Source organism: Terrapene carolina, unplaced genomic scaffold (assembly GCF_002925995.2).
Source record: "Terrapene carolina triunguis isolate 2854851 unplaced genomic scaffold, T_m_triunguis-2.0 Scaffold194, whole genome shotgun sequence".
In the NCBI taxonomy this organism is placed as follows: domain Eukaryota; kingdom Metazoa; phylum Chordata; order Testudines; family Emydidae; genus Terrapene; species Terrapene triunguis.
In genome coordinates this window covers 9,098,272-9,111,594 of record NW_020664545.1, presented here as the reverse complement: position 1 = coordinate 9,111,594, position 13,323 = coordinate 9,098,272, and the positions used below count along the sequence as shown (strand labels likewise).

The 13,323-nt window shown below is 47.4% G+C and overlaps 1 protein-coding gene across 3 annotated transcripts in view; it reads left to right on the top strand.

Moving 5' to 3' along the window:
• RFX2 (regulatory factor X2) overlaps positions 1 to 7,193 on the top strand; it is a 59,054-nt gene extending 51,861 nt beyond the window's left edge. For all 3 annotated transcript variants that reach the window (XM_024205320.2, XM_024205319.2, XM_024205318.2), the window contains exons 17-18: positions 6,349 to 6,391; positions 6,664 to 7,193. In XM_024205320.2, the coding sequence (XP_024061088.1) occupies positions 6,349 to 6,391; positions 6,664 to 6,773 (153 nt within the window). In that variant the 3' untranslated portion in view covers positions 6,774 to 7,193. The remainder of the gene's footprint in view (positions 1 to 6,348; positions 6,392 to 6,663) is intronic.
• Positions 7,194 to 13,323: the final 6,130 nt, after the last annotated feature.

The following is a 13,323-nucleotide window of genomic DNA, read 5'->3' as shown; positions in this document are numbered from 1 at the left end:
CAAAAACCTCAACCTCTGTGCACAGTCAACCACTTCCCCTCTGGGTTTTTGAGGGAAAAGCATTTTTACAAATCACAACACTTAGTCATAAACCCCCAAAGATTTGGCAGTGGGCCCCAGACACAGGTGCTACACCTAAAGCCACTTCCAAATCACGTTTTAAACCGACTGGATATCAAGTTGATAGTGTTCCCTTAAAGCTTGCTGTCCACATAGAAAATATTCAGTAAGAAAGTTTCCTTGCTAGTATTAACATGCTAGATTAAAACAAATACGTTTAAAAATCTAATTTGCTCTTTGGATTTATACTGTTTTACTCTTTTCTTTTCCTGCAACTGACACAGTGAAACTAGACAAATCAAGTTTCACCATCTGTTTAGTTAGTTTCACTTTCTGACTCTGACCCATTAGCCCAGTGCTTAATTTTATTAGGTCCTCAACACTGCAGCAGATTGTCTAAATACACAAAAACTTGTTTTAATTAAAAAAGAATTTTAAAACGACATGGAATTATTTCTGTTTATACTTTTAACAAGCCCTAATTGTGGGCTTTAACTGTTTGACAGTTTGATTTTCCTTCATTAGACTCTTGTAAATATTTGTATGTGCCATAAAGTTCAGAAGGAGAAGGATTCTTCATAGCATAAGAGAACTAATCCCATCTTTTCATGTACATCTCCTCAGTATTTTATTGCTCTTACTAACTTATGTTCCTACTACAGCTTTGTTTTTCATGGTCTTACCCAGCAGTTCAGCTGGTGCCTCCATTATTATAAAGTAATAAGGCACTGCAAGAAGTCAGAGAGAAGTATTTATCATTCCAGGTGACTTACTAAAATAATAGAGGCAAGCAAAGTAACTAATGCAGCTGACTTGAAGTTGCTCTTTAAAGGCTGTCTAAGCACTGGTCTACACTGGGGGGGGGATTGATCTAAGTTACACAACTTCAGCTACGTGAATAACGTAGCTGAAGTCGACGTACTTAGATCGACTTACTGTGGTGTCTTCACCGCGGTGAGTCGACTGCTGTCGCTCACCCGTCGACTCTGCTTGCTCCTCTCACCGAGCTGGAGTACAGGAGTCCACGGGAGAGCACTCGGGGGTCGATTTATCGCGTCTAGACTAGACACGATAAATCGATCCCCATTGGATCGATCGCTGCCCGCTGATCCAGCGGGTAGTGAAAACATACCCTAAGTGTCCATGGTAAGGTTGCAAGGCCTCACTGTAACTCTGCTACCTCTTTCAGTTGCTGGATACACACGTGCAACGTGAATGCTATTTATTGCAATCCAATGACTGCTGCTAAGAGCGGAGTAGACAGGCGGCAGAGAGGGAAGGTGCCGTGTGTGTGCCTGTGAGCATAGAGAAACCCATTTGATGCTCTGCACAAGTTTGCTCTTGGTTAGTGCTTCAAGCCTAATTACACAAGGAGCTCACAGATTTGCAGGCTGTGTTTAAGGTCCTGTAAGGTAGAAGTTGGGGCCTCACAGCTAGATACATTCTTTAAAAAGGGATCCTGTCTTTGACAAGGACCAAGCGGTTATCCAATCCAGGATACTCTATCCTGTTGGAGCAAATTCACTGGGGATAAAAAATAGTTGTCTGGTGTCTCAGTGGCCTAGAGGAGTGGCAATAGGAGATGGAGCCTTTCACCTCTGACGCCACTGCTTTGAATCTAGCCCACGTACATTTGTCCCTGCCCTCTCCCAGCTGTGCAGTGTTGACAATGTTCCTAGCAGACAGATGTCCACATTGCCAGCACCTCAACTGGCACTAATTGGCCCCCTTAATAGATACATCCGAAGAGAGGCCAAGCATTGAATGGGCCGTGGAAACTGAACCCTCCTCTCTGTCCTAGTCAGCTGCTCTAGCTCAGCAGTGAGGCACTCTGAGGACAGCACACGAGGCGCTTTAGAGCTCTCAGCACGCGTGGTGCCTTTGCCCAACACTGACTCTCAGCAGCTCTCTTTGTCCAGTAGGTGGCACTGTGGCCATTCCAGCAGAAGAGCACTTTTTAAATGAAAGAAATTGCATTGCCCAGAGCGGTCTGATCCACAGATGTAGAGTAACAATAAAAACTCGAAAGAGGCAAATCTGTTTTGCTTGTTTGTGATAGAGCAGTTTGCTGACTGAGCTCTACAGATGAAGAGCGCCATAAGAGGGCTAGCTATTATTAGCTATTACTGGCGCTAGTGGGAACTACAATAATACAAATAATAAAATAATAATGCTCTGGGTATTACATTTTTTTAAAAAACAAAATTTAGGTCCAAGTCTAGAATAGTGATGGTCTGCTCGCGATTTCAGAAACGGATAAGCAAGTTTCTCCTCTTACTTTAATAGAGTCAATTTCTGCCTCTTGAGCTGTGTATGGGGCTTTGTGCATGTTGGATACAAGTTTGGCCATTGACTTAAATGGGAGCTGTGATGGGTTCCCCCCGGGTTGTCACCTGGAACTGGGGTACCACTGAGCCCCCTGACCCACCAGCCTGGGCTCCCACTCCCCCGTGAGGCTGTGACAAGCTGCACACACGTGTGCTCCCAGTCTCACACTTTCACCAGTGCACAGGTAGAGACACACCCAGCTGTAGTAACATGCAGACAAGCGTTCGGACCAGCCCCTGCATGGGAAGGGTATACAGCTATGGCACTTACCAGCTTCTCAGGCGCACACCCCCTCTGGAGAGTAAACCCAAAATTATACCATCTTGCGCTGCACAGAGAACTGTATAGTGTCAGCACATAAAATTCGCCCTCTCCCTCAATGTGGAGTAGGGTGACCAGACAGCAAATGTGTAAAATCAGGGCAGGGGTGGGGTGTAATAGGAGCCTATAGAAGAAAAAGACCCCAAAATAGGGACTGTCCCTATAAAATCAGGATATCTGGTCACCCTAATGTGGAGAGAGATATGTAACTGCTTTCTGCCCCACATTATGATTTCCACACACTGGTTCTAGACCAAACAGAAACAAGTTTATTAACTACAAAAGATAGATTTTATGTGATTATAAGGGATAGCAAACAGATCACAGCCGATTACCTCTCATGTAAACAAAAACGCAATCTAAGCTTAATATGCTAAAGAGATTGGATATGAGTAGCAAATTCTCACCCTAAATGATGATTTAAGCCAGAGATTCTTAAAGGGCAAGCTGCACTTGCTTGCAGCTTAAAACCCCAGGTATTTCTTTCGCAGGCTAGAAACCCCTCCAGCCTGGGTCCAACCCTTCCCACTAGTTCAGTCCTTGTTCCTCAGGTGTTTCCAGGAGTCTCTTTAGGTGGGGAATCAGTGAAGAATCATGATGATGTCACTCCCCTGCCTGAAATAGCTTTCGCATATGGCGGGAACCCTTTCTCTCCAAGCTTGGTTCCCACGCCTTTCAGTGGCAAAACACTGGTATTCTAAGATAGAGTGCAGTACCGGGTGATCTGGTCACATGCCCCTGTACTGGCATAGTAGCCGTGACTAGGAGGCTGTTTGTAGAGTCCTCAGGAAGGTTCCCTGGTGGGAGATTATCTTCTTCTAAGACCTATTGTTCTCCCTAATGGCCCTTCCCAGCCATTCATCCAGACTGATTGCATTCTGCCTAGTGGGCGTACCCCAAGTGTAAACACCTTTTGTAATAGATGCATAAACAATATTCCTAACTTCAGATACTAAAATGATACATGCATACAAATAGAATAACCATATTCAGTGAATCATAACCTTTCCAGTGATCTCTCACATGACCTATCTTGCATAAAATACATTGTAGTTATACCATAATCATATCATCATAATGTTACTGTGAAGAACACCGAGCATAATGCCACAGGAGCTATACACACTCATTCATACGAGGCAACCAGGGCCGGAGGGGCCTAAGTATGAATGACATATTGCAAAAAAAATGAAGATGTCATCAAACATTTCTGTACATACACATTTACATATTAATTTATTTATGTAAAATGAACAAGTTTATTCTACTCTCACGACACTCAATTCTTCAAACAGATACTTCTGAGTAAGATATAGCACGAGGGATGCTACGCTGGCCTTCTCCTGGGCCTCCTTCCTCCTAGGTAGTGGAGTGCTCATCTGTCTGAGGGTGAACACTGCAACATTCCCCATCCTGCTCACCTCTTTCCACCTTGTGCTTCTACCCTCAGCTCTCCCCTGGCACAGTGCAAAGCCAAGCCCTGCAGGTGTTTCCCCCAAGCTATGGCCTCTACCCCACACACCCCATCTCACTCTCACTGCAGTCTGGGAGACAGCCAGCTTTTATTATGTAAAAGAAAACCACTCCGGTGTAAAATCCAGTGAAGTAGAGGAAGGAGCAGTGGGAAAGTGGCATTGTATTTCAGCCTGTCTTGCTCTGAAAGCTGCCTCCCAGCGTTGCACTGGCTGAGGACGATGAATTACTGTTTTCACGTTGAACCCAAATATTATTTGTGGGATGATACCCAGTTTGTGTCGTTAATCTCCAGTGATTCACCACATCAGGCCACTCGGTCCCCAAGCTCTGCCACAATTAGAATCAACGAATAGAATCGTAGGACTGGAAGGGACCTCGAGAGGTCATCTAGTCCGGTCCCCTGCACTCATGGCAGGACTCAGTATTATCTATTCTAGAATGTGAGATCAGCAGCTGTGACATGAGGTTTTTTAACATGAGTTCTGTCTGCACCAGCCCCCTACGGTTTGCATTTGTTTGTTTTAAACTTTCTGAAAGAAAAAGGTAACAGCTAGAAATGACACAGATCTTTAGATGGCTGCCCAGTCATGATATTTAGCACTTCTGTACTATGTTAGCTCTTCAAAATCACGATACAAACATTAAACAAAGGATCTAAAGCTTTTCAGCTTTTGAATGACTAGGAGTTGACAAAACAGAGCTATTCCCTGTTGTGTTCTCTGCCCCCCTGAACAAAAAGACTTCATTGAAAATCAGCATCTTAAAAGAACCATTAAGGATCTTTCAAAAGAACAGTCCAACCAAGACTGCTGTAGTGACACCCTTGTTACATCAGGTCTGGTGTTTAAGGCTGGTGTAGAATGAAGGGAGAGCGTCCTGTTTCGTTTGCATGTGTAAATCAAGCAGTCCTTGCTCATTTCTTTTCCTTCAAGTGCTCAGAGTTTAGGGGAGGAAAGTGAATGAGATTCTGCTTATACCAAGTGTGAAAAATCAGGAGACGCCAGAATCTATTCTTGTGCAAAAATCTGTTCTCTCCGAAGTCAATAAGACTACACAGGTCTGACCGTCAGCAGGTCTGTGTTCTCATTCCCTTCTCGACTCACACACATTCCATGTTTACCCAACATTTTCCAATTGGGAAAGAAGCTAGTTTGAGTTGGGGCAGAAAAATGAGGACTAAGTTCAGGTTTATTTAGCTTAAAGTTTTTGGAATGAAACTCAAAAGAACTGTAGTTCTGTCTGGAACTGGATAGTGTGTGCAGGTTCTGTGCAAGCTTCCCACCGTACCGCTCTGGTACTGCCTCTTCCCCCCCCCCCCCCCCGGCACTCACCAGTTGTCCAGAAATGGAACCCAGCACACATAGAAGAGGACGGTGATGGGCACTAGGACCAAGGAGGCAGCGTCCTGGAGCTGCCTGCCAGCCTCAGCCCAGGAGAGGGACAGAGGGAGTCTCTTCCCTCTAGGGTGACCAGATGTCCCGATTTTATAGGGACAGTCCCAATTTTTGGGTCTTTTTCTTACATAGGCTCCTATTACCCCCCAACCCCCTGTCCCGATTTTTCACACTTGCTGTCTGGTCACCCTACTTCCCTCCCTGACAGCTAAGCAGAGCTCTGGAGAAATCGGGGGGCGGGGGGGGCAATGCCCACTCAAACCACACCCACGGCTGGCACAGGTTCCTGTGGTAACCGGATTTTTAGTGGCCGGTCACCAGTGTTAACTGGATCCCTGGCACTGTGTTCCTGCAGCGCGGGGAGATGCAGCAGGTTGGCTCCCGGCTGAGCTCCTTCCAAGCCACAGGGGGCTGCTTTGCCTTTCCTGCTGGCAGGAGCGCTCCAGCCGGGCTGCATGAGCAAGCTCCCCCCACCCTGCCTGACCAGTAGGGCCTAAAAATAGGAGAGCCTAAGGCTATAGCCTTATTAGTCTAATGGTTCATCTGGCCCTGGAGGCAACCTCTGGCCTGAATGGTCTTGGGCAGCTCAAGTCCCTGACTGCTCAGCGCCCCCCTCTGTGCTGCTTGGGAATTAGCTGCCAAGATTTGTAACTTCTGTTAAGTTCTTAAAATCAGCTATTAATTAAAATTGTTTTGAAACAGTGGAGGACTGTCTGTGCATCCAGGGGACTCGTTAAACCTCACTCATCTAAGTTGTTTTCTCTTTCAGTTCAGTGACCTTGCATCCATGTCCTCAACACTGCTGGATAAAGGTATCTTCCAGCTCTATTTTTCTCTCTTTCTCCTCTAGAGGTGGCTCCTTTAAGTCAATATTCAGGTTCATTTGTTGTGGGGAGGGGAAGTTTGTGGTCTGGGGACACGGTAGGTTTCCAGGGTGCCATCTCAGGAGAAATACAGTTACTTGAAAATACTAAAAAAAAAAAATAAATAAAAACTTGGCGCAAGCCACCTCCGTCCTCTGGTTTAACTGAGTTGCACTTTTCTATCCCCCGAAAATGCTGATGCTGGGAATTGTCCTCCACAGATGACATTAGCGACCTTGGAGGCGAGGCAGACGCAGATTCCCGAAGTGTCGGCGAGCCACTAGTGAAGCGCGAACGTAGCGACCCTGGCTACTCGCTGCAAGAGATCTAGAACAGGGACTTGGGTTTCCTCCAGCCAGATGAAATGTCTGAAGACTTTTGGACCCGGGTTTGAAAGTCAAGCCTGAATTGCCTAGTACTCGGCGATATTAGTGCCTCTTAGTTTATCTTAATGTTTACTTCTGTTCGAGAAAGGGTTTAAGGCCGTGTGAGCATGTGTAAAGGATGCAGCGGTTTGTGAAGAGGGTAGCAGTTTGTCCGTACAGGAAGAGCCGATTGGAAGCCTGCTTTCTCCATCTTTCTACATGTAAAAGGAGCACAATTGGTAGGTGAAGGGTGATGGTTCAAAAAAAATCCATGAAGAACAATGCCTTCATGGTTGACAATGAATTGAACTCCCTGGCCTTGGGATGCTCCCAGGATGGGTTGCTTGAGCCCTGTTCACCTGATCAGGTTGCTTTGGAGTAGAGGGGGTCAGATTAGGGGTTAAGGGGGCTTCTGTTTCAGGGGGCGGGGTTTGGGTTTCTTCTCCGCTTTTTCAGACTTCACTGTGATATGGAACTTGCACCAGTCAGTGCCCGAGAAGAACCCTCCTATGCCCTTTTGGGATGGGGCGTCCAGCCTGGCCATTCACACTGTGGGATTACAGTACAACCTTCTCTTGTACCTACCTGGAGAGAAGGGCCCTGTGCTGTGTATCTGACCCGTGCAGGGTGGTGCGTAGTGTGTAGTTTGGGCTTTGCATGACACAACTTTCCTACCCGATCCTCTGTTACTTGCTGTGTATTGCTGCTTTTAGTCCATGAATGATTCTGTGACCGCCCTGTAAATGGTTCAGAACTCTGACTCTCACGGGAGCGTCTAGGACCCTTTCCGCCTGATTTGAGATACCAAAGGACTTGGAGGAAGCAGCAGCTGGTCACAACATTTGTTCTTTGCCCTCCATGCTCTAATGCGAACAGTAACTGTAGGGAGACAACAGAAGGAATAAGGCATGCACATCCTCACCAGGATATTTCAGCGTAAGGCAGATTTAGGCCAAGAGCCTCAGCACCTGTTATAATTTTTAAGAGTTAGATCTGCCATGCTGCCAAAATGTTGAATGTAGGGTCGGGGGGGGGGGGCAGCTAACCCAGGGCACAGGCCCGTGGCATGAGCATGGATGCTGGGGTTACATTGCAGTGCCTTAGGGAGGACTGGCGCACCTGCTTTCCTCTGCCGTTCCAGTTTAAACTGATACAGTAGTGCCTGTCGCTCGGAATACGAGGTCTGAAAACAGTAAATTAACCAGTTTCCATGTAGCATTCGTGAGCTCCTTGTGGGGCACTTTGGCCAGGTTCATGCTCCACCCCACAGTGGCAACTCCCAGCCTTGTATCATTTACCACTGCAGATCATTCTCATTGCTGTGACCGAACACTGAACATGTGTGGCTTAGAGAATCTGTCCCAGGTGTTTATGTACACTGCTGTGTCCTGTAGGGCTCATGTTATGTCATTACCTACGCGGTGTGAGAAGGGACAAAATTCTAGCATCAAACCAAACGGCGCAAAAAAAAAAAAATGCAAATCTTTGTGAATAAATGCGGTGTCATAACTAGCTTTCATTATTATTTCTTATTTATATGAGTATTTACTGTGAGCTTCCCCAAACTCTCGTGTGCATTTGCATATCAAAGTAGAATCTATCCACCATATAATACTCATTAATTCCAAAAGGTACTAACAGTGCCGTAGCAATTTTTTTTTAAAGTGTGAGAGCTAAGGGAAAGTTGTCTAGTGGCAGATCTTCCTACACTAGGCTACAGTACAGTTGTCCATGCGAGGGTGCTGTGTCTCTATAAATATGTCACACACTCAGGGAGAGACATGGGAAAGCGTGACTTGTTTGCAGAACTAAATTTGTAAAGACTGGCACTGTCTAATGTCCTAGCCACTGTCTGAACCTCAGATGCCGCGGCTTAAAAACAACCAGCACAATCTTACATTCCCTTGCTCTTGAAGAATTTGATGTTAATTGCAGCGGTTATTCTTTGCAGCTTGTAACCGCTGAATACATCAAACTTCTGCTTGCCACGTAAGTGCAAATGAGAATAGCTGGCCTACCTCAGTTGTATTTTGATAGATGCCCAAAATGGACATGGCACAAAAATCCCAGTTAATACATGTTTATTACTGTTCTTTTTTTAAGGGCTCAGACCTATATAAGAACAAATTCTTATGGCCCCAGTTCCTTCTTTATCTACCCAAACCCTACTGCCGTTGGCTCCTGCTGTAGCCGCTCAGAGGGCAAGCATGGGCTCCACCGAGGCTGTCAGCTTAAAGCAAACCTGATCACCTCACTTTTCAGGCGTGATTTTTGGCATGACACAGCTGCTGATTTGCCTTTGGAGTTATCTGCTTCGGTTAGGTGGTTCTGTGCTGGGGTGCCTGCCATGAGAGAAGAGGATAGGACCACACAGTGAGTAGGCACCTCAGAGCCTTAATTACAGAGAATGCCTTACTGCATCCCCCCCCCCCCCCCCAGCCTTTAATCATTGTCACGGGATGGAAGGGAAGTGGGGGAGAGACACTGAAGACATGACAGTCCACCCCCTGGAACATATTCTCCTCCAAATACCATATAAACATGGCTCACAGAGGCAGGTGGTGGAGGGAAGAGAGGGGCCTTTGTACCTATATCAAACTATCTTTATATAGCCTCCCATGTGGCATAGATACAGCTGCAGGGGTTTGGCCCTGTCTAGGGAAGCTTTCCCTCCACATGAGGCTGAAAAACAATAGAGAACAGATGCTAAAAAGTTAGTGATTCTGTGCTGGCCACACGACCAGGGTGCACTGAATGCTCAGGTCCATTTCACGCCTGCTGTCCAGCAAACGTACTCCCAAGTTGCTACTGTGCTGGCCAAATAATGAACACTCTCGGTGAAATGTCCTGTGCATGAGGCTTCCGCATCATCTCAGCTGCTGAGGGAATAAACATCTACCTACCTAAATCCTGCTACTGTCATCACTGGAGCCACCTGTGGGAAGGATGGACTCGGGAACTCCCATTGAGCTTAACCCCATAATCACCCATAGCCTATGGAGACAGAGCAGAGGGGAGCAGCTGGCTGGGCCTCACCAGCCCTTTCACATTGCCATCAACCTGCCCTTTGGCGGGGACACAGCCCCTAGCATGCAGCTGCGGGACAGGAAGGCTGAGAAGTTTTCTGGCCCCTGTGTTGTGGGCCCTGTTTCTAAACGCTCTGTGTAACACCCTAGACCACAGATGCTGACTTGCTCACTTCCAGTAGTTTCTACAGAATACAGTCTTGCTGGCTGTGACTTAATTCTCTTTTATTCGGCAGCTGCTGAAATATGTAGATGAGTTGTTATTAACGATTAAAGTGTCAGAAAAGGCCAAATGTGGGAGCGTGTAATTTTTTCCCCTTCCACAAGGAAAAAGGCGAAAGTTCAAAGCAAAAAGGCTTACAATTTGAATCCTCGAGAAACAAATGAATCAGCTAGTCTGACAATATGCACAAGTAACTTGACAAGGGAAGGTCCAGCGAGTAGGGGCAGGTTAGCCAGAAGGAGTCACAGCTTCTATTCCTTGCTCTTATTACTCACCAGCTCAGTGACCAGCCTCAAGTTATGGCTTTCTCTCTGCTTCCGTTTCTCTTCGTCTATTTGCAGTGCAAGCTTTGGTAGGATGGAGGGGCTGTAGCTGCAAATGGGTTCAGTGCTCAGCACCCATGTACACCCCTCCGCCCACTGGAGCCACTCTCTTGGTAAGAACGTCTAGATGCAACTGTTATAATTAGGGCCCTACCAAACTCCCAGTCATGAAAAACACGGCACGGACCGTGAAATGTGGTCTCCCCCTGTGAAATCTGGTCTTTTGGGTGCTTTTACCCTATACTATACAGATTTCATGGGGGAGACCAGCATGTCTCAAATTAGGGGTCCTGACCCAAAAGGGAGTTGCAGGGAGGTCAAGTTATTTTAGGGGGGGTCATGGTATTTCCACCCTTACTTCTGTGCTGCCTTCAGAGCTGGGTGTCCGGAGAGCAGCGGCTGCTGACTGAAGGCGTAGCTCTGCAGGCAGCCGAGCAGAAGTAAGGGTGGCAATACCATACCAGGCCACCCTTACTTCTGCGCTGCTGCTGGCGGCGGCTCTGCCTTCAGAGCTGGGCTCCCGGCCAGCAGCCGCCGCTCTCCAGCTGCCCAGCTCTGAAGGCAGCACCACCGCCAACAGCAGCAGTGCAGAAGTAAGGGTAGCAGTACCACAGCCCCCCCTACAATAACTTTACAACCAACCCCCCCACTCAACTCCTTTTTGGGTCCGGACCCCTACAATTACAACACTGTGAAATTTCTGATTTAAAAACTGAAATCATGAAATTTACAAAATTTCTAAAATCCTACAACTGTGAAATTGACCAAAATGGACCCTGAATTCGTTAGGGCCCTAGTCATCATGAATGGTATTTTCAGAGCACTGCTCACCTGCCCCCTCAAATTCCATCACCCTAATGAAGTCACAGAAATGCTCTGACTTTAAAAAGCACCAAAAGTCAGAAGCCAGGTTTGCTCTCCTGCTGGAGCTCACAGGCTTGACCTAGAGAGGAGAAGAGCATCCCCTTCTGAGACCAAACTGCCTTAGACACGCAGCAGCTGGGCCTATGAAACACGTAGGGGTTGGAAAAGCTGGGGCTATGCAACACCTGGATTGCACGCCGAGTTAGTAAAAGACAAACAGCTAGAATTTCAAAATGCCACTTCCTTCCTTTGAGGCCTTCCTGCTGGTTCCCCATCAGCTAGTTCTCATTCTCACGCTTTGGGGAAGCCTCAGGGCATTTCACCCTCCCCTCCGGGAGAGCGGGATGCCGCTAAATCTTATTTTATAGAGAAAGGAGCCATGTTGGTTTTTTTCGATAAGCCAAAAGCCTCTTCAAGGGCTGGAGCCTGTAGCTGCCCCTTGTAACTGGCGCTCCTCAAGCGGTTGATTAGGAAGTTGTTCCTGAGTTACCCTGGTTTTAACGATTGCTTGAATGTTCCTTGATCGTTCACCCGCACAGCCGTGAGCAGCATAGATTGCAGCAGTGCCAAAGGTCATTTTCAGCTGGAGCCCACGGCTGTGAAATGCATCCCCAGGAAAGACCTCTGTAGCCATTACACTTCATGCTCGGCTCTAAGGCTTTATCTGCAAGGCCTTCCACGTGTTTTGGCCAAATCTCAGTGTCTCAAGAACAACTGAGTCACAGGAGCGGGGGAGGGAGAAGAGAATGTGTTGGCCTTGTATGGGAGTTGGTGTCACGCGGCCCCATTGCTGTTACAGCACTGAGGAAACTGTGACCTTCAGGAACCGCAGCTTGCTGCAGGGTGTGACCATTTGCTGCAGGTGCTTCCTACTGCAGAAGAGCTGAATCAGGGTCTTGGGAAAGTCCTACTTACAAGGGCTATGCAAATCTCCTCCCAGAAGTGTGGCTGGGGACTAGGCCAGGGAAGTGGTTTGTATCACTGAAAATCCATTCAGATTTGTCCAGGGTAGCAGCTCTCAAGTCATCAAATCCCATCTCTCTCTGGCGCTCATCACTGGTTCCTGGTTTGCTGCTGCAGGCAATCAGGTCGCCACTCGCACTGCGCAACAAGCCACTTCTAGTCTGGCACGTCCCCACAGTCACGTGCTTGATTCGGAAACCTTTGTATTCTTTGAAAAGAGTGTGTTTGCGCAAGCGGTGCTAAGTCTGTGCTGCCGTTCTCAAAGCATTCTGTACACACACTGCTGTGGTCTCACAGCCTCATTACCCCATTCTTATACAGATGGGGAAACTGAGTCACAGAGAGAGGCAACTTGCTCAAGTCCACGGCAGAGCTGAGAATAGATGCCAGGTCTCTGATTTAGGGGATGGGGATAGAGCACTGGACTAGGACTCGCTAGAGCCAAGTTCTATTCCCATCGCTGCCACTGGCCTGCTAGGTGACCTTTGGCAAGTCACTTTGCCTCAGTTTCCCCCCCTGTAAAATTGAGAAACTGACTTCCTGTGTAAGTCACTTTATCGCTAAGAGCCAGGGATCATCACCACCACCACCGTAAAACACACACGCAAACCGGGGACTCTGATTCTGACAGGACGTAGGGGCAAAGCTGAAGAGATCTGGCTTGGCATTTTCCCACATTTCCTCCTCCAACTCCTTCTTTTTATTAGACTCTCTTTGTCTCTTATTTAGAAAAGAAAAACCAAACCAAAATGCAGCTGTAAAAAGCAGAGGTGGGGAAGGAAAACCAGGCGTACATAAAGGCCTGGATATACTAAGGGACCTTGGTGGTGCAACACCTAATTTTCAAGCACCTAGCCACGCAGAGGAATCCACAAATCCTGGGTTAGGCGCCTGGGCTGCCCATTCAATACATGGGGAGATAACTCTGTGCCCAGGCGTACGGACTATCAGTCCTCCTGCACCGGTCCTTTGGTGCAGAATCAGGAGCACTCAGAGACTGCCATGTTTGCGTTCTTCTCTGGCACTAGTTTACTCCTGACACCATATCACATGCACCTTGTACACGCTAGGGTTCAGGACTGCCTCTAGCAGGTCAGGCTTCTGCACCACCTATGGA